Source organism: Anticarsia gemmatalis, chromosome 9, assembly GCF_050436995.1.
Source record: "Anticarsia gemmatalis isolate Benzon Research Colony breed Stoneville strain chromosome 9, ilAntGemm2 primary, whole genome shotgun sequence".
NCBI classification, from domain to species: domain Eukaryota; kingdom Metazoa; phylum Arthropoda; class Insecta; order Lepidoptera; family Erebidae; genus Anticarsia; species Anticarsia gemmatalis.
Genome location: NC_134753.1, coordinates 2,051,411 through 2,073,982, shown reverse-complemented (window position 1 = coordinate 2,073,982; position 22,572 = coordinate 2,051,411). Strand labels below are relative to the sequence as shown.

At 35.9% G+C, this 22,572-nt stretch overlaps 1 protein-coding gene across 1 annotated transcript in view; it reads left to right on the top strand.

Moving 5' to 3' along the window:
* ds (dachsous cadherin-related 1) overlaps window positions 1–22,564 on the top strand; it is a 312,970-nt gene extending 290,406 nt beyond the window's left edge. Inside the window, exons 5-16 of the mRNA XM_076118750.1 lie at window positions 4,995–5,170; window positions 5,726–5,955; window positions 6,363–6,549; window positions 6,933–7,359; window positions 13,283–13,630; window positions 13,739–13,893; window positions 14,003–15,077; window positions 15,166–15,886; window positions 15,990–17,116; window positions 17,527–17,817; window positions 18,033–18,324; window positions 18,580–22,564. Of these exons, the coding sequence (XP_075974865.1) occupies window positions 4,995–5,170; window positions 5,726–5,955; window positions 6,363–6,549; window positions 6,933–7,359; window positions 13,283–13,630; window positions 13,739–13,893; window positions 14,003–15,077; window positions 15,166–15,886; window positions 15,990–17,116; window positions 17,527–17,817; window positions 18,033–18,324; window positions 18,580–21,199 (7,649 nt within the window). The 3' untranslated portion in view covers window positions 21,200–22,564. The remainder of the gene's footprint in view (window positions 1–4,994; window positions 5,171–5,725; window positions 5,956–6,362; window positions 6,550–6,932; window positions 7,360–13,282; window positions 13,631–13,738; window positions 13,894–14,002; window positions 15,078–15,165; window positions 15,887–15,989; window positions 17,117–17,526; window positions 17,818–18,032; window positions 18,325–18,579) is intronic.
* The last annotated feature ends 8 nt before the right edge of the window (window positions 22,565–22,572 follow it).

The window sequence follows — 22,572 nt, the reverse complement described above, 5'->3', positions numbered from 1 at the left end:
AAAATCTACTATTCTCATAGGTGGAGATTAACAAAGCTTAATTGAACCAAGCGGCTTGCGCGTGAGCCTGATAATCAGTTTGGCCGTTAATGATTTCAATTTAGAAGGGCTAAGATGCAAATTTATTTTGTAATGCGGAGTGGCCCGGTATGCCACGACACTCAGGGCTGAGACGAACTAATTTGGGATCGGATTTAGTGATAACGTGACGCTTCTAAATATAGAACAAAGTATATAAGCAAATAAAAAAAAATCTTGATGATTTTGATATAATATGGTATCAATCGAAGGAACTGTAACATTTTGTCATAGATATTTGTAATTTGTCATATGTAATAGAACCGCAATATAAATGTAATTATGTGTTTGTCGTTCGCATTAAAATTATTTTAAACATTTTTGAGATGATTTCAAATTAAAACTTTGACATTAAAACTTTTAAATACAGACAATAATGAAGTCAAATTTAAAATTCTAGATCTAAAGGGATTAAAGGATCCCAAAACGGGTTCAAAAAACAACAACCCTGCCCACAATTCTGATCCCTAATGAATTGACTAAACACTCAGGTTTTAAGCGCTTGATATAACTTTATGAGAGTTAGGACTAAAGCCTTTACTCGTAATTTTGATATACATGTTTTTGCCAATTCAAATCCGTCCTTATGATAATTTAAAGAAGCCATGAATTTTAGCTTTTAGATACGGATGGATTAAATAAAGTTTGATGTTGGCCGTAAAATTATGAGGATTCTCATTGTTGTATTTTTTGTTTGTATTTGTACCTACAGATTTGTCTGAGCTTAGGAATTATGAGGTGCGTTTATAACATTTTTTTAAGATGATGTAGACCAGTTTATTTTGCAGCTTAAATAATAACTAGTTATAGCAAGTTAAATGTAATTTATATTCCTTCTAAAACTTAAAATAATGTACCAAAACTACCACAACGAAAAACCACCATCACGAGCTAGTCAAACAAATCAAAGTGAACCGAAAAACCAGCGCAAATAACGACAATTCACACAAAAACAACAGTTACGCCAAATCCTGTGAATCCAACCGAAAATAAGTCTGCGTTTGCGCATCGGCAACTGTATAAAGAGGAGAGACAAAGGGACGTCGCGGGGGTGACCAGGACCGAGGGACGGCATACGGACCAGTTGAACAAAGACTGGAGAGCATGTCCGCGTATACGACTGTATATCAATCTCATGTCAGGATACCTGCCCAAAACGACTGGCATAAAAAAAGCGCGCCGCCCGCGCAAAAAATAAGAAACGCCGGAAAAAAATTTTTTCAACAGCGAACCCCTTTAAATTGTTGTGAGAGCTGCCAATTAAAAATTGATAGATACAAAACCGTTTTCGGTGGATTATTTATTTTGGGAAAAATTTTACGTTGTCAGTGGTTGGGTGATTAAATGGTGACTGATGTGTGATTATATTGTTATTTTAATAATTGATTTTGTTATAGATATTAAATATTTTAGTCTTTGTGAAAAAAAAATGTTATCTCTATGATGTTAAAGTGTACTTTCTAATTTAAATGTAGGCTAAGAAATATTTCTAGTAAAATCTTAAATTATCCTCAAAAATGCATTGGTAATTTTTTTTTACTATAAAACATGTTCGATTTAGAACTTCCCAAAGCTTTAAAAATAAATGTATTTAAAAAAATCTTATCTAAATACCAATTTGTATTAACAAAACAATCAGCAGACGCAAAACAATATTCAACGTTTTACATAATTACGAGTTACTGCCTACTCCTACGCACAACTAACTTTTGTATGTTAATGTTACAAACATAACAACAGACAATTAGCAATAAAAAGCTTTGGAAAATAAACCTAAAAGGGTTATTGAGGGACAATACAATACACTGCAAGGAGCGGCAAGACATCCAGACATTAATTTAACCTGCATAATTAGCTTAGAGTGACGAAAATAGATCACGGAGTTTGTTGCATTCTTATTTATTATTGAAGAATACTTTAGAGATTTGAATATGTATATAGATTATACACAGTATATACAATTTTTATGTTCGTCGTTGAAAGTAAATTAACATTAGAAGAAGGTAGTAATAATGCCAGTTTTAGAAAAAGCATTTGTATTGCTATGTTTACGCAACAATACGTAGCAAATGCTTTCCGTTGTTTTTTCATACATATTTTGAATATTTTTGATATGACGTGCTATGGTATAAGGATTTAAGCTTAACCTATCAGTATAAGCCTTTGAAATTCCTTATTTAGTTATATAGTTTTACAAAAGGACTGTTGTGAATATTTTTTTTACGGAATGTCATCCTAAAAGTAACTTCAACTTTGATTTTACGTACTTTCGTTAGAAAAATATATCTATATTATGTTGCTCAATTTACAATACAATAAATAGTAATGACAGCCATAGGCAGTTGACCATACGCGTCAGAGCATCTTTCTTATCGTTACGACTAGGAATTCTGATATGCGAATGTCTGTATCGTTAGAGGAACACAAAAAGTAGAATAACCTAGGTATTATAGACTTATATGATTATTATTGTTAGTTTGTAAGGTGGAGTTAAAGGTCAAGATATGTTTTATTGTTGAACGACAATTTTATATAGACTAATCTATACCTATGCATAGTATAATTAGTATACCACATTTTTATACAAACATGGGTAAAGTTAGAAATACTTCTCAGAAAAAGAAATCTTTGGTATTTAAGACAATCAGTGGTTTATGATAAACGTAGACTTTATTTACGTTTAAAATAGAAATATAAAAATGTTAGTAACGGAGGTATGAAACGATAAATTATAGACTGTAATAATGAGGAAATATTACTCAGACACGGTCATATAACTAAGTACCTAACTAAAATATTTCGTACATTTTGTACATAGAGAATAATGTTTAATTACATTCAGTACCTACCCACAAAAAGCGCAACGAACGCCTGAACCAGATACGATTTTAAATAATTAATATTTTACATTTGCATATAAATTGCTTGAGTTTCTAGTTTGGGTCTGGTCACGAAATTAGGAAGCTATTTTGATGAACGGCAAAAAGTATTCGCATAACAATAATTACTGGTAAATTATAGTGATGTTGGTATAATATAATCAAAAGAAAGATTTATAATTTGATAAATAGGTATATTTTTGTTAAATTCTTTAAAGATAAGATGAAAGATAGTATGGTATTTAATAAAAGTGATTTTAGGTGTAAAATTGTTTGATAATTTTGACAAAAAAATTGTTTGTGCTCTTAACATGTTTATTGTAACGGAATTATCGAGTATGCATTTTACCTTTAAATCCTTGACGTTTCGGCGCAGGCTATACCTTCTTGCGATAGTTGCCAGTTGACTGATAAAAAAATTGTTTTCAATAATAATCCAACAGCAACGATTTTCCCAGCCAATTACCTATTTATTTTATTTCAACCAAGTGACTCGTTATTTTTGACTATAAAAATCGTGATTTCATTCATACAGTAACAATAAAATACAACAAAAACACAGAAATATATTAAGAACAATACAACTGCAATAGTAAAGTGATACCGTAGCATAAATATTTATAGGGTCATCAATATTGGTGCGGTCAATTTCGCTTAGATGCATACAATCTGGGAAAATTGAGACGAAAGAGCTACAACGGGATAGGAGCAGTCGTGAAACTATGATATAAAGATGCTTCGAAGATTTATGGAACGGCCAAGGAAGCGATGTCATAGCTCAAGTAACGTGTAACGGTTATAGATAAAATGTTATTGCTATAATATAAAAGATTGATAGTTGTTTTAGTGGGATGTGTCGCATGATCGGCTGTCCTTTTATGTTATTTAGGAGTTAAAGACTTTATTAAAAGGCTATTTATTTCTCAATTGTAACTCTCAGAAAGATAGTTTCTTTAAAAAAAATCGTACAATAGTTATAGAAGGTAGAGGACTTACAAAAGATCCGTTTTGTTTCAAAATTTAAGTCGTACAATAGTTATAAAACTATATAATTAATAACTTACTAATACTTTGAACGTTGCCAATAAAATATAAGGCTAGCAATATTTAATACTATACTATTAGATCGAGGAAAAAGTCTTTTTTCATTATAGTATGAATGAACTTCTATTAAAATCTCTTTGGCTTCAAGAATCACCAATGAGTGCACGGTTTATTAGGTTTCTTTCAGTGAGCTCGTGAGGTACCCAAATATCGAGCTTAAGTTCATACATACTATAATGCGAAAAGACTTTTTCCCGGCCTAATATTTAACCCCAATTCCACAACTTCTTTTTAGGTTAGGTGAAATTTTGACACTTATTTTTAAGTTACTGTTAATGTATCTATCACATAAACTATCCAACACTTACCTTATAGCCGTGAGACTAGCCTTTACTTACTGTTTCGCCTGTGAGGGATTTTATTTCAAAGTCTCGATGCTATTTTATTCCTCCCCTCTTCCATTTAGTGGTTAGTACGAGTATTACAGATCATAAGGATATTCAAAGGTGCTTGGATGATTCAAGCCTATTTCGTATTCGTGCCAACATTGTTGCTCTAATGTTACACGATGGGCTGATTTAGATAATAGAACCATTACAACTGTATTTTAGAATCGGAATTCCTTTTAGTTTAATATTTTAGAAAATTATACCTAAAAGTTGTTAACGAAGTTGAAATACTTAGACTTCTGTGTATCTACATACTTTCAAAAGATTTTATAAGACAATTTTCACACTAATAAAATCTTTCTTGTGTCTTGGGCACATTCAAATTACGCACAACTATTTGTATTCTGTGGAAACAAAACCCATAACCTCCCAACGCTTTGGTAAAAACATGAAGCCTACCTTTACCACGGACCAGCGGACACCATCAGAAGATGTCTAAATAAAATCACTTATACAGTTCCATCATTTGAATGCGTCATGAAGAGTGCCAATATCAGAAGATAACTAAATAAAAATACTTATACAGTTTCCTCATTTTCATCAGGTCAACCACCAGTCCGCTACAGCATCGTCTCCGGAGATCCAGACCACCGCTTCACCATCGAGCCGATGTCAGGAGCCATCAGAACCGCTGGACAACTGGACCGGGAGACCAGCTCCTCGTATTTGTTGAATGTTCGAGCTGCTAATGGCAATCCATCGAGTTTTGATCAGACACAGGTAAGAATATAGTAATAGTAGAATAACAAGCGCAAATTGACGAAAGTCTTTATTATTTTTTGATATTTCATGTGGTTTTAATAACCAGAATGTATTAGATTAGAATCAATGCTTTTTAAACCATTTATTTCTGTACCACATAAAGGATCATAAAAAATACAAAACTAAGAAACTAGTCAGCACATTTACATATATGTGCAACAATATTTATAAATTATTTTATTCTAGTTTTCGGCTATCCGAAAAGTAGAATAAAATAGCCTTAGCTATCTAAGGCGAAGCTGAACAAAACATTCAACTTTGAATTTACTAACTTACTTAATACATTTTTAATTTGGTAACCTGTAAATCATGTTGTCAAAAACTTTCAATTTACCCACATCTGATAAATTTATAGGACTTTTATTTCAACATGGTTGCTTAGAAGTCGGAATAATATGACTTTATTTTTTTTAATTTAATACTGTGTTTTTGTGTTTGGCGGAATTAGGCATGAAACCAGAATTGCCACAAAGCTATATATTCATACTAAACATAACTTAATTTTACCCACAGGTCCAAATAACTCTAGAAGACGTGAACGACAACGCGCCAGAATTCGGCACATCATCAGTTCGAGTGTCTGTCGCGGAGTCAGCAGCCATAGGTTCCATAGTCTACGCAGCTAAAGCCACTGATGAAGACTTCGGAAAGAACGGACAGATTACGTACCACCTCGTGTCTGCGACAGGACCTTCTAACACTTTTGCTGTGAACCATCAACATGGATTAGTTACGCTGTTAAGGTATGTGTAGGATTCATTCTTGAGACTGCAATTTGGGATAGGTCATTCTTAATTATATCCTAAATCTTTCTTAGGGTTTTAAACTATCGTTTATCGTAAAACCTTACGACTGTTTTAATATTCGACAAGATAATAATTAATCGCTGCTGCGGCATTGTACTTACCGTTATGAATGCAGTGCAGTTTTTAAAACAAACCATTAGAGCCTATAACATTACAAGCTTAACTATAGATAGAAAAATAAATGAACTAACTAGGCTGTTTTTTACTAATAATTGTTTGCGTGTCTTTTTTTAAATGGGAGTACCAATTTGCTAAAAACATAACGCAATGATTGATAATATCCTGTAGAAAGACATAACTACTAGAAGTAAAATTATGCAATTTCAAACATAAACATTTTCCAGGTCCCTAGACTACGAGAACTTAGTTCGTCACACGCTCATCATCTCAGCTAAAGACAGCGGTGTACCATCGTTGGCTGCTAACTTGACTCTCGTGGTGGATGTCCAAGATGTCAACGATAACCCTCCTGTGTTCGAGCATGAGTCTTATAGCGCTAATGTGATGGAGTCCGAAGCTTTGAATGCTAAGGTAAGATTAGTCCTTTAATCAGATTTATGTGATAAATTCTGCAAAGTTAAACCATGACTGATATCAATGTAATCGAAATCTGATGAAGTGACATTTTTAACAACATTTAGTATTATTGGAGTAAAATATACACGAAAATATTTCATTACTAATTGCAATTAAAAATTGTCATAAATCTTTGTAACTTTTATTACTAAGAACCTTTCTAAACCAATTAAGTATAAATAATTTATTGAATAACAAGTTGTTCTTTAAAAAAGTAGGTCCTAAAAATGAACGTTTTATTAAAAAGGTTAAAATTTCCAATCCCACGTAACATTTTAAATCTACTTTAATACTTAAGTATCTTGTATATACTAAAACTATCTTGTTATCCTCCACAGATACTAGAAATCCAAGCGATAGACAAAGACACAGGCAACAACGCTCGCATCACGTACAAAATAGCACCGGAAACCACTAATACTACTGAAGAGTACTTCAAAGTACAACCAAGTACTGGCTGGGTGTACCTCGCTAAACAACTCGATAGAGAAACGACAGCAAAACACAAAATGCTCATAATAGCTGTCGACAACGGTATACCGCCGCTTTCTGCTACAGCGAACTTAGTAGTCAATGTAATAGACGCAAATGATAATGATCCCGTGTTCAGTAAAACGGCGTATGAGTTTCAAGTTGAAGAGAATCAGAAGGCTGGAGCGTTTGTTGGGAAGATTGCTGCTAAGGATGCCGATTTAGGTGATAATGCTGTTGTTAGGTACAGCCTGTTCCCTTCGAATACGAGCTTCAATGTTAATCCTGTTACTGGTGAGTAGCATTTTAATATTAATAGACCTAATTTAGTACTAACAATTTATTAAGAGATTAAGTTGACTCAATGCAGTTTAAATGTCGAAGATTTTTTTTTTTTGTAGCCTGGTAATGTTTAACCAATTTCAATAATTATCAGTTATCTTATCAGTCGCAATATTGACAGATGTTTTAATACACTGTTGCCAGTTTATCTATCAGAGAGATTATGTAGCGTATATTCACGGGCCATGAAACTAGCCCTTAGTCTTGATAGACATATAGCAGGTATAAGAAAATCGAGCGTAGATATTCCATATCTATTCGTATAAAAAATTAAATGCATCAGTCAAACAACAAAAACCACAATTACGACAAGTGATTAGAAATTATTTCCCATCAATCAGACTAAACCTTGTTTCTAAAGCTTGCACTTTGAACTGCTTAAATAACTTACAAGTTTTTGCGTTCAATGGACATTTTAAATCAGAATCATAATATTTGATTAATGATGTACATTACTTTGTTTACCCTTCATGGGTGGATGTCAAGCCTCCATTTGTCATTTTAATCCGACTAAGAACTTCCGACTGTTGACCCGACAACAATAGCTTCTGATATAACCAAGGTCAAACTCGTGTAAGGTACATTTTGGTAACGTATTTTAACTTGCTATAAGTATTAATATTTCGTTGTGATTTGAGATGCGTGGAGTTTTTAGTAGAAAAAATATAATTATTTCGCGTATCGACCTTTAGACGACTGCAACAGAATTTTTAATTACTTTTTGATTTTATATAAGTCGTAGAAAATGGTCAAAGATCGTTTTCATTGGCTATATTTATTACCTAAATTGCTCCGTACGATTTTGTAGTTTTGGCTTTTCAAATGACGAAATCATCGTAATCCGTTTTCACAAACAGCACCGGCGCTACATGCATCATTACATCGTGTACAGTCCTAACTAAGAACAATGAAATTTTACCGTAATACCAAATACTTCTTATATTTGATCACTGAGAACTTAACTGCAAGCCACTTGTCCCATGTTTGCTTTGCCGGCTCTTTTGAAAGCTAAAACCCAAAGTATGTAAGTCCCTTCAAACTCATTGATTGAGTAAACAGTTTGGATAAATAGAGCCATTTTAATACCTGCACAATTTGAAAGTATAGGGAGCAGATCCGATGGCTTTGTTTGTTTTGGACCTTCCCATGGACCGGTGTGTAATTATGGAATTATTTCGAGTTTTGTCTGTTTTGGTGGAAGATACGTTTGGAAAATTCTCGGCGTTTCATTCCGTGATTCTTTTTAAAGGAGACCATTAGTTTTGTAACATTAGTGTCATGTAATAAATGGCACTGAAGTTACTGTAGTAACTTTGAATACCAACACCTGCGATTTTTATAAACGTAATGGATATTTAACATTTTTATGATTCTTTTAATCCCTGTGAATCACTGTAATTCTTCATAATCCGACACAAGATTCATGTTAACCAATGAAACAAATTATTTTACGTTCTTACTCCTTAATAATATACCACTTAAACCACATTAAATAAAAAACAAGTACGATTTAGCAAAAGCCATCCATATTAAGCTTTTTAAATCGCATTTAATAAGATATGCAAATACCTGATGCTTATCTAAAACGATGTTTATCGTCGAATTCGTGTGAGTATTGAACATGGCATAAAAAGGGTGGTAGACACTTCGTTATTCTCAATAACTGACTGATGAATGGTAAAGCTTTTCGTCTCAATTCGGCTTATCAGCGATCGCACCCGAACACTCCCGAGCTAGTTAGCGGCTGTAGGGCTGCGGACTTTTAGCGACCGGTGTTTGATCACATGTATAAATATAGCGTAAATTATGCACAGATTTATTTGTAATCCTATCTACAAGCAGAAATAATAAGGTAATAATACTATAGTTAACTCACTACTTTAGTGCCTTAAATATTTAGCTTCAGAAAGTCTTGCTACTGGATTGCGTCTAAGGCGTAGTGAAATTATGATTTACGTCATAAATTCTATGACGTTTCTGATTGTTTCCATATTTTTCTCGATCTATTGTTTGTGTATAAAAGCCTGCTAATAATTAAATTTATTGTGTGTGCAGGTGTTGTCTTCACATTACGCATATATAAACATCTTCAAGTTTTGCACAAATATAGTTATTTTTAGACAGCAGCTGTCATGTAGAAACTAGAAACATACGGCCTGTATTTATAAAAATAAATAACTCATCACTGTCCTACATCTGGCTAAAAGTCTCCACTTAGTATGATTTTTCTAACTTCTTATATACGAAACTTCCGCCGAGTGGTTTGTGACGTAGGACTGAATTTTTATACACACTTTAATCCTGTTGGGGGGAAAATGTATCAAAATCCTTTTTTACCGGAAGCGTACGTAATAATATAATCTACCTGCATGCCCAATTTCAACCCGATTCGACAAGTAGTTTGGACTGTGCGTTGATAGATCACTCTGTCAGTCAGTCACCATCGAGTTATATATATTTATATTTTCCAAATCATCTGGTCGATAGCCGGAAGCATTCGTGCGGACCCTAAGCGGTAAAGCGCGAGAGCTAAATTCGTAAATCATTTGCGACATGTGTATGTGGTCCTGATTGGGAGATTGCACTCTTCAGCAGGTGCTTACAATGTGTTCGGGGGCAAAAAGTTTACCTTTTATGAACATCGATAGCCGTCGGCCCGTTTGTGATCGACCGAAGATCGGTATAGAGGGATTATTTAGAGGTAATTGAGGGTAGAGGGTGAAGATTTGGTTATTAGGTAGCTTTAAGTCTTGTCATAATGACGCTTTAGAAAACGTATTTATTGAGATGTATGTACAGGCGTATAGAGGTACCTCTCTCTTGAGTATTTCATTCGTAGTAAAGTTAATAATTTTCCACGGATTTGAAGTGAAATGATTAATCTTCATTAATGTAGCCACTAAAACACTACATGTAAATTCTATACTATCAAAACAGTACCTAATAAAGTAAGTTTTTACAGAAATTCACTCTCTTCAATGTCAGCAAAAGTGCTTAATCGTGTAAAATTTCCTTACGATACATCAGTACTCGTATTCTTTCGCATTCATTTCTTTCTGTGAACTTCCAGCTGGCGATTCAATGAGTCACAGTATTACAAATGTTTTTATTCTGACATGGGACAAAAGTTCAACTTGTGTCCGTATAAAAAGCCTCAACACATTTGTGGGTGGACATCGATGGATTGAATCAGCGAATTTACGTTGCGTATCTTTGAAATCGATGCCTGCTAATTTAATGCCGAGTTTGGCTTTTAGGTTTTAACATTATTCGTGAATTAGTTTTAAATTGAAAATTACAGTACCTTTACTTTGTTTCATAACTACAGTATTCTAATTGTTACGGAATAAAAGATACTAACATTACGACAGAAATACAGGCGCGTATGGTTATAAATGGCAAAGTAAGCCGAAGAAAACGCTTTTCAATAAAAGTTAATACATTTTCTAATCAACGTCGGATGGTAAAGTTTATCTTTGTAAACTTAGTAATTCATCCCGTAAGATCTATTTATTCTATTGCCAAATACGTTAGACAATCCGTGAATGAAACAAAATCAACGATTAAAAATATCTCCGTTTGATGTTTCGTTTCTTTACCTACCACTAATAAGTACAACATGATAGATTACAGCAACACAATAAGAAAACATAAACATTAATAAAAAGTAACATAATGTCAGGACTATAAAATATCAATGAACATTGAATGGTTGAATGAATGGCCAAGCTAAATGTCTTCAATGTAATAACATAAACCACTTGTGAATAAGCTAGTATGTTGTTAACGAAATCATCAATACTGAAATATATTTAAGTGATTTTATCAACTTTTATGCTCTCTTGTCCATAAAGTAAAAGTTATTTTTGTGCTTAAAATTTCGTGACTTGATAAGGCTAATGGTAGTTATATTTAAATTATATACGTATATGAACTTTATACAATTTGTAATCTAGATGATTCCTTAAAGCACAACGTTCTAACTTTTACAGAAGTACCTTTTTTTTTCAAAAAACTACTCAATTTTAACATTCATGAAATAAGCTCGGATCATCTTACTATGTTATATAATATATCCTTTCCTTCTGGGTTAAAGTTGAGTAATTACTATATTGAGTCCAGTTTTTTTATGCAAGTTACTACACTGTACACAGTGCGCAGCAAATATCTGCCTATGCAAGGATAAGTGATGCGTTTGAGTCATTGAATTTGAGGTCGATCACCCCTGAAATAGATTTCCTTATTCTGCCGGTTTCAATTCATCATAAATCTAACGATAGATAATGAGGTGATTCATTATTAATGAAATGGTAGTTATGTTATTGAAAATTACGAAAGAACCCACTAATTCTTGTTAAGGCAAACCGTTACCTTAACAGAATTCTAGAGGCACTGAAGAAAGGTTTCAAATTTCTACGTATAGTCGTACATATTATTATATCGGCGATCAATCACGTCGGCGACAAATATATTTGAAAGGTCACCACCCGCCGTCCGGGCCGACCACAACGGGAGGCAGCACACAATGAATTTATGCGCGTCAATTGCGAGTTATAAACGTCGACGCTCTCGCATGCACCGTGACCCACCATTAACTATTATTAAAATATTGCTATGTAGGAGCCTCGCTATTCTCTCCCATGTTTTATTACAAGTCTTACCAGTACTAGATACTGTCGTCGACTATTTAAAGCTCGTACGTTACAAATGTACGTGTAGGACGCACTGGCTCTACAACTCGTTTCGTTGACAGATATCTTTTATTTTCATATGTTCTCAAATGAATTATAGGTGTAAAATGTAGCTGGAATCTTTCTTTGGACAGAGTGCTATAAATTGCTGCAATAACAAACAGGGTGGAACAAAAAAGGTAATTGTGATCAGAGATGACGCGATTGTAAATGATTCCGTTGTCTTAACAAAGTAAGGAATGTTTGGGAGAGACGAAATTGCGTTTTAAAATGAGCTTTTTACTGCACACCAGATGGCAATGTAACTCCTGTGATGGGAACGACGTGTCCTTTGCTATTGTAATTAGTTAGAACGGTAAACCCATAAAAGAGTTTAATACTGATGTACCTAATTTAATTCTGGGTAATAAAGCTTTGGCATCACTTTTAACATCACTAGATAGGCTACTAAAATCAAAAGATCGATTGGATCAGCGTAATACAAGTACTTCTAGATACTAGAATTTACGACTGTGCCATCATAATCTTTGGCCTATAGAGGTGAACCTTACACCACAGAAGATATAATCTCTGTTTTGTACAAAAACATAAATCATCATGCAGTGTAAAGAATATTACCGTTTTACCGCAAACGTTAAACATAAGACTGTCCAATATTTGCGGTGAATATAACGATGAATATTTTTTCCTATAGCTTGATTCTCGTCGCTCATTACAGCGGTTCCTGGCACATCTTATTATCATCCTATGACTTTACATTTCATGCGAAATTCATCTTTAATATCATCACAATTAAGTTTATTATGCTTTGATCTCTAGTTATGAATCGATGTTCATTTCGTTCCTCGCTACTGTAATCTCAATTTTTAGGTTCCCGATTCGGAGGTTGGATAATCATAGTTATTCTGCCCCGAAGCGATCTTTTTTATGTATTCCTAATTTTAGGTTTGAGATTTCAAAATAATCGATTTGAAATTGACAAAATTCTTAAGTCATGTGTTATAGGGTATTTCAGTTTTATGTAAAAGTATGTAGAGTAAAATTGGTTAGAAGAAATTTTAAGTAGCTTGCAAAACAGAACTGTATTTATTTTCCCTTTATTTAGTCAAGAAAGGTTCTTTAAACGAATTAAGATATATTTTTTTGTTACTTTCCTATACTTATCTACGTTTCGTTTGTTTCAGGAATAATAACAACCAAAGAAAACCTAGACAGGGAATTCAAATCTTCCTACTCGCTCTTCGCCGAAGCCAAAGACCAGGGCACTCTACCAAGATCTAGCAGAGTGCCTGTTTCTATCAAAATTACTGATGTAAATGACAATCCACCAGAAATCATTGACCCCAGAGAAGACGTAGTAAGCGTTAGAGAAGAACAGCAGCCTGGCGCAGAAGTCGCAAGAGTCAAAGCTATTGATAGAGATAATGGTGTCAACTCTAGTATTACTTACTCTATATTGAGTGAACGAGACATGGATGGTGTTGGTGTATTTGTTATTGACGCTAATACTGGTGTTATCAAAACTAGTACTGGTAAGTTTTTAAAGGATACAGAAACTTAACAAAAGCAAGAGAAGATTTTCGAACCGTTTAGTATTGTGATTTGATTTGAGACTAACGTATCTTCTATTTTGTTTTTAGTCTTGGATCACGAAGAGCGTTCAATCTACCGTCTGACTGTTGCCGCAACCGATGGAGGTACACCACCGAAGCAAACTGTACGACAGCTGAAAGTGGAAGTCTTGGATCTCAATGATAATAGACCTACGTTCACTAGCTCCAGTTTATCATTCAAAGTAAGTTGTTATACTAATTGCTACAATGTTAATAAAGATAAAGATGTAAACGGTTTTAACGTTCATAGCTGCAGTATACAAGTTTCTAAGAAATCGTTCTATTTTTCAGGTAAAAGAAGATGCCAAAATAGGCCACGTTGTAGGCACAGTAGCTTGCTGCGACAGCGACATCACAGAAAACTCAGTCAATGACGAAGATGAGAAACAAATATCGTACTTGCTGATGCCTCTGACAGCTGATCATTCTCCCGGTACATTTGAAATAGACAGACGAACAGGATCCTTGGTTGTAGCGAGACAATTAGACAGAGAAATACAAGACGAGTACCGTTTAGAAGTAAGGGCATTAGACACTTCAGCAACCAACAATCCACAAAGCAGTGCAGTGACTGTAAAGATTGAAATCGTTGATGTGAACGATAACGCACCACAATGGCCTCAAGACCCTATAAATATTGAAATATCAGAACTCACACCAATCGGAATGATAGTCTACAACTTCACAGCAAAAGATGCCGATTCGGGATCGAATGGAGAATTGAATTTTCGAGTCGTATCATCTTTGCCTCCTACTAAAAACGTGTTCAACTTAGACCCGCTCACTGGATCTCTAACTTTGACTTCTACGCTCGACTATGAAACTCTAAAAGAGTATTGGCTGATCGTAGAAGCGACCGATTTAGCGGTGAACGCTACTGAAAGAATGGCTACATCGGCAACCGTGCATATTTCGGTCACTGATGCAAACGATAACACACCTACTTTTGTCTCAGCTACAAAGGCTACTGTATCTTTGAACACTTTATCTGGCACTTTATACCAAGCGTTAGCAGTCGATACAGATTCAGGAGATAATGGAAGAATTTCCTACTACATATCAGGTGGAAACGACCACGCATACTTTGCTATGGAATACGACGTTGGGAAACTAACTCTTTCTAATAAATACGCTCAAGATATTTCTAGAGTAAGACCAGGGCAATACAAACTAAATCTGACAGCTTCAGATCATGGTGTGCCATTCCCAAGGCAGAGTCATATGACGTTGAATCTTATTTTACAAGAATCGACTAATGTGCCTCCTAGATTCACTGATTCTTTCTACAGAGCAAATATAAGCGAAGATATTAGACCAGGTAGTTTTGTTACAAGACTGTCTGCAAAATCTTCAAGAGGCAATGCAAGTAAGTATCGCAAATGTACTTCAATAAACAACTGTATAAGATGGTATTTAAATGTAACATTTCTAATAAACTCTATGTTCTGTTTCAGGCAATCTAACTTACATGATACCAGCTGGAGTAGCTGATGACAAATTTGCAATCGATGAACGTCTGGGAACAATCACAGTCAAAACTAAAATCGACAGGGAAGAGCGAGATCAATATATATTCCCAGTTTACGTTACAGATTCTAGTACATTCCAATCCACAAGCAATTTTGATGTGGCAACAGTTACAATCAGTGTAATGGATGTGAATGACAACCCACCAAGTTTCAAAACAGGATCTTGTTATCCTTTAGCTGTACCAGAGAACAATGACCCAGAAGTAATTCATACTGTAGCAGCTACCGACAAAGATATTGGTGCAAATGGAGTTATTACTTACAGTATAACTTCTGGTAATAATGGAAATAAGTTCTCTATAGATTCTACTACAGGAAGATTGACTGCCAGAACTTTGGATCGTGAAACGCAGTCGAAGTATCATTTGACTATAACAGCATTTGATCATGGGTCGCCTCTAGCTTTGCAAGGAGCTTGTAATATAACTATTATAGTTGAAGATCAGAATGACAATGATCCAGTTTTTGATACTGGTCACTATTCTGCTGCGATCCCAGAAGATGCAATGATTGATACTTCTGTTATCAAAGTAAGAGCGACTGATGCTGATCTAGGTTTCAATAAAAGAATTGTATATTCATTGGCCAATGAGAGTCAAGGACTGTTCAGGATTGATAATAAGACTGGAATCATATTTACTACTGGGTAAGTGGCAAATACATATCAGATACATATAAAGCCTCATAATTTTGTATTTAATATAACCTGAATAAAACAATCAATAATTTTCTATGTATTTCTGTTACAGAACGTTTGATAGAGAAAAGACAAGTGTCTACCATTTTGAAGCAGTTGCTACCGATGAGGGGCGGTACATTACTAGATCTCAAAGAGTTTCTGTCGAAGTTACCATCAATGATGTGAACGACAACAAACCAATTTTCACAAAATATCCCTTCAAAGAACAAGTAGCAACACTTAGTCCACCAGGTCAAAGCTTGCTAAGGGTTTCAGCAAATGATAACGATATCGGAACTAACGCTGAAATTATATACGAGCTCCTAGATACATCCAATCACAAGTTCCGTATCAACCCTACAACTGGCGTACTAACTGCCACACAAAGTTTGGCAAGCGAAAATGGAAAATTAATTCACTTGAAAGTAATGGCGAAAGACAAAGGCAACCCTCCTCAAAGTTCCATAGGACTGATAGAAATACGAGTCGGTGACTTCTCAGATCAAACGCCAACACTAAACTTCCAAAATGCAACGTATAATGTAACTATCGAAGAAAATATGTCGTACGGAAAGGACGTGCTCCAAGTGACCGCAGTCCGGAGCGACGGGCGGCGACAGAGAATAATTTATGAAATCGGCAACGGCAACGATCAGTACGCTTTCGAAATAGACTCTAACTCCGGTGTAATAAGGGTGAATAACTCCGCCAATCTCGACTATGAGTCGTACCCGGGCCCGCGCCGCCAGCTCGTTGTAGTCGCGCGCACAGAAGGCTCGCCGGTCCTATACGGCTACTGCGACGTTATAATAAATCTGATCGATCAGAACGACCACGCTCCCAGGTTTACGCAACAACAGTACATCGCGAATGTCCTTGAAGGGAACACTAAGGGCGAATTCGTCGTGCAACTCGCAGCTAAGGATGGAGACCGCGGTGTGAACGCGCGCATATTATACCACATTGTTGACGGAAATCATGACAACGCGTTCATTATTGAACCTGCTTTCTCCGGATCGGTGAAGACGAACATTGTGCTCGATCGAGAGATAAGAGAGACTTACAAATTGACGGTTATAGCCACGGATGAGGGCGATCCACAGATGACTGGAACGGCCACGCTGAGGATCAACGTCGTGGATGTGAATGACAATCAGCCGACATTCCCACCGCCAAACGTCATCTCAGTATCGGAAGGTAGGTTTTTACTCGTTTACTCCGTATTCGCATTCGGGTTTTAAATTGCCGTTGGTCGGCCTATCGACTTTTCGAAATAAATTGGTAGAACAAAAAGCGTACCACGGAGAGGGAGGCATTTTACATAATTTGTATTCTCGACTCGGTAACATTGCGACTTTTCGATTCCGACGCCGAGATTAAATAAAAGGGACTCCTTTAGGATCAATATTTATTGGATGGTATTACATTTTTTCCGAGTGCATGTTTTAGCGGTTCACCGACGGTCCGCGGCGTCCGCGTCGCTTTTTATTCGTTTTTTATATCATTGTAAGTCGACAGAGGTTTTGTTTTAGAGAATTTTTATTTTGGCGGATCGTTAAAACGGCAGTCAAACGAGACCCGTCAGTATATTTTGTTTCTTTTTTTAGGAACGGAAGTTGGGACAGTGCTCACATCTGTTACTGCGAACGACGTTGATACATATCCGGCTCTGAAATACTCGATAATGCAAGGGGACAACAGTTTTTCTATAGATCGATATAGTGGGAAGATTGTGTTAAACAGACCTCTTGACTTCGAAACGAAGAAGATGTACAAAGTGAACGTGACGGCATCAGACAGCGAGCATGTCGCCAAGACCACTTTGACGATCAAAATCACAGATGTCAATGACAACTCTCCGATATTTGATGATATTTCATACAACAGGATTCTGCCCGGTAAGATATACTCTCTCTTAGTCAACATTTTATTTGTAAACATTTTATTGTATTGTAAACATTTTATTCATAACAAACAGAAAGTGCTACTACTAGTATAACACAGTATATTCATAATGGTTTTCTTCTTATTATGCGTAATAACTCAAATATGGCAGTAATAACAATTGTAACTAAGACATAAACATACTAATCAAAACATTTCTCAATTCCAGAAGGCACAGATACACTCGAAATCGGCTCCGTCAGTGCAAAAGACCGCGACGACGGGGACAATGGGAAGATCGCGTATTCAATACTCCGTCCAACTAAAGGGTACTACATCGACGCGGTATCTGGGGCCATCTTTGTGAACTACAGCGCTTTGCCCGCTAATCAGAGGGACACGCAACTGGCTGTGGTCGCTACTGATCATGGGAAACCTAATAGAAGTGCGGTAGCGTCTGTGAGAATCAGCACCGGAGCGTCTTCTGAAATTAAGCCGTTTATTGGGCAGGATACTTACAGGTAATTATAGTTTTATAGATCGTACATAACAACGTAAAATTTTATACAAATAATTATGTAAAGTTCTTGTAGACGAATCTAATCAAGCCCTTTACAGGAAAATGTCCAAATTACTGAGATAATACCTATGATATCACATTATTTGTTTTACAAAACGCCAACTTCTAAATTTACTATTTCCGCGGTTATAGCTAATTGAATTGTATCATCTCAGCGAAAGCAATATTGATAACGCGTTTTCTTTTCTTTTTCCAGGATCACTGTGAACGAAGATACCGAGAAAGGTTCATCTCTTCTTCAAATAGGTGGAATCAACGACGTACTCAAGAAATACAACTTGGACATTCACATCATATCAGGCAACGAAGGAAACTCGTTTGACGTCACACTCGAAGGGGCACTCATTTTACTGAACAAATTAGATCGAGAAACTCAAGATTCATACGTCCTTGGCTTAGCAGCTGTTGAACAAGGAAAGTTACTCACACACAGTCAAAACAAAACTTCTATTACCGTTTACATCACGGTAGCAGACGCTAATGATAACTCTCCTATATTTTCGACCAATGATTTCGAACTGACTATCAGCGAAGATGTGAAAATTGGCTACACACTTACTCAATTAGCTGCAACTGATGCCGATTTGTATGGAACTCCTAATGCCGCTATCACTTATAATATTACTTCTGGAGACGATGCAAAATTGTTCTATATTCACCCAACTACTGGTATTCTAACTGTAAACAAAAGCCTAGATTACGATACCGGTAATACCGAATATAAACTAGTTGTGGTCGCTTGTGATCAAGGAGTACCTTCACTATGCAATGCAGTGTACATCAGCGTCGGTATACTTGATGAGAACGACAACGCTCCCACGTTCCCTGTCAACGAATACTTCGAAACTATCGGAGAGAATGAAAGAGTAGGCACTTCGATATTCACAGCCAGAGCAACTGATTTGGACAAAGGACGATACGGCAAACTAAATTACTCTATAGTACCATCAGCGAATAACTACAATAGAAACGATGATTCCTATAAAATGTTCCTCATCGATTCATCATCTGGTTTAGTGAATTCAAATGCTGTATTTGACTATGAAGTGAAAAACAAATATGAATTTTCGATCAAAGCTTCCGATTTGGGTGGAAGAAGCTCAACAGTTAAAGTAAGAATTGATATTGAAAGCCGTGATGAGTTCTACCCTCAGTTCACACAGAAGACATACAAATTCCGCGTGCCTAAATCTGGGTCTATACCGGCTGGGTATGTTGTGGGACAAGCAACAGCTACGGACAGAGACAAAGGAATCGATGGCAGAATAGTCTATCAGCTATCCACTTCGCATTCTTACTTCAAGATAAACAGAACTACTGGCGTTATAATATTGAAGAAGAAAGTCGATTCTGTACAGAATCTTTTCGGCTCCGATAAATCTATAAGCTTGGTCGTCACAGCCAGTTCTGGAATGCAAGGATCACTAACGAATAAGACTGCTGTAGAAATTGGCATGAATGATGTAGCATTGGCATCGGATGCAAACCAAATCAATGATGCGTCAGCTGTCGCTAGTGGAGGCTTATCTGACTGGGCATTAGGTTTGCTAATCGTTTTTATATTCATTATCATCATATTTGCAGCAGCATTCCTATTCTTACATATGAAAAATAAGAGACACAAGAAAGTCAACAAACCTGGATTAAGTTCCGAAGGCGTTGGCGCTACTAATAGTTATGTAGATCCAAGTGCTTTTGATACGATTCCTATAAGAAATACTGGAGCTGTGAATCCTGGGAATCAATTTGCTCCGCCTAAGTACGATGAAATACCGCCATATGGACCTCATACAGCCAGTTCTAACTCCGGAGCAGCAACAACCTCGGAACTGTCTGGGTCTGACCAATCGGGATCCAGTGGGCGAGGGTCTGCTGAAGACGGAGAAGATGGAGAGGATGAGGAAATCAGAATGATTAATGAAGGTCCTTTGCAAAGAGAATCTGGTATACATAGAGGTCCCGATGATGACAATCTTTCTGATGTATCTGTACACAATACTCAAGAATACCTTGCAAGATTAGGTATTGTGGATACTGGCACTGGAGGTGGTGCTTCTACGTCTTCGAGAAGATGTTCAGAAAATGTAGGAAATAAAGACACTATGTTACATCACGCACCTATAGATTCTATGCACATGTTTGACGAAGATGGAGCGCATGAGAATGATATAACTAATTTAATTTACGCCAAATTGAATGAAGTTACTGGCAGTGAAAGAGCAAGTAGCGCTGATGAAGCGAGTGCGGCTGTCGACAGAGCTATGGCTTTAGGAGCTTTCTCGAGTACTCCAGGAGATAATACCGCTGTTCCAACGGCTGGACCTTCAATGACTGGTAGTCTCAGCTCTATTGTACATTCAGAAGAAGAATTAACAGGTAGCTACAACTGGGATTACTTACTCGACTGGGGCCCGCAATACCAACCCTTAGCTCACGTATTCTCAGAAATAGCCCGTTTAAAAGACGATGCAGTATCTCTACAAAGTGGTAACAGTGGAGCTTCGAGTGCAAAGAGTAAAGGGACGTCAATATCTGGAGGGAAGAGCGTGCCACCGCCTTTGTTGACTACTGTAGCTCCTAGAAGTTGTCCGGCACCGTCATTGTCATGTAGACAACCTCAGTTGTTATTACCGAGGTCGCCGATCAGTCACGATGTTCCTGGCGGATTCTCTGCCGCAGCAGCCATGTCGCCTTCGTTCTCGCCTTCTTTATCACCATTAGCTACTAGATCACCATCTATGTCTCCATTGGTAGGCCCCGGCTTACCCCCAGCACCAGCCAATAGGAAACCACCACATTCCACAATGAGGATATGAAATTTTTGTAATCGTAGTATATTCAATACTGTATATATGAACGACTGTTTTGCCTATAGTGTAGTTAGTAATATTTATTCGGCCGATTTGATCGGCTTAACTCATTTTGCGCATATTACTATTTAAAAACTCGACAGATATGCTCAAAGTGATAATTAAGCGCTTATTACCGATTTTTGCGGTAAATGTATATAAATAAAAAAATCGGGTGTACTCTTAAGTGTAAATACTTACTTACTCATTGTAAAAAATATATAAAGACTGCCATTTTTTTATTTTTAGCAAAAATACAGCTTTACATTAAGCTATAAGTATTATTTTTAGGAACTGCGATTAGTAGTGATGTCTCAAATTGATTGTAGTAGAGTTTTTAAATTAAAATGTACTTTGACTACTACACCGATGTATGTAATTCTTCACTATGTAAAATTCAATTGCAAATATAATGTAATGTTAGTTGTCAGTGAATTGAACGTTGAAGTTTCGTTTCTCTGTGATTTGAAGGAATGCCTAAAAATAGTTTCGTGTTTTTGTTACTACTTTAGTTTAATTCTTAATTGACTATTACTGAACTATTACAGACGAATATTTTGCCATCTATACAGTTACTCTCTTCGTGATATTATAAACATTGTAAATATCAGAAAACCGTCTTCCTATTTTACAGTTAAATATAATGACAATAATTGTTAACTATAAGATAAATTCCTCATACAATTTTATCTTATTGGCCCATTATATCAAAATTATTTTTGCTATTATCCCCAAAATCATGTTTCGTATACGTCAAAGTAAGTGGTAACAAAAACTCCAAATTAAACTAGTATATAAATTCTTGTACATATCTAGTATGTAACTACATGTTAATATTTAGTTATAGACTCCACCGACTGTATGAATATTGTTTAGGTGGAAATAAAAATGAAATTTAAAAAACATTTTAGTTTTTCTTGAAATACCCATATACCCTTACACTTGAAACACTCACAAACAAGAACAAACAACATAAAAATATTCTGAAAATAAAAACGTTAGTATAAAGAAACTGAAAGTACCTACTTACAGACCAATTTTGCGAATGGGTACAATCGTAAACAAATGCGATAGATGCAATAGATTAACAATAATTATTCAAAGTCGCAAAAAGATATGATCGGAGCTTTTGTAGTTTTCGTATAGGTGGTGATCTTAAGTTAATTTTAACACATTGTTCTTCCACTGCTGGACAAGAGTCTCCCCTAAACGAGGCAGGGGTTAGGCCTTGAGTCCACCACGCTGGACAGGTGCCGTTTGGAGATTTTGCATTCCTTCAAAAACTTTTACGCATGCAAGGTTGCATTACAATATTTTCCTTCACCGTTAGGAGTGATAAT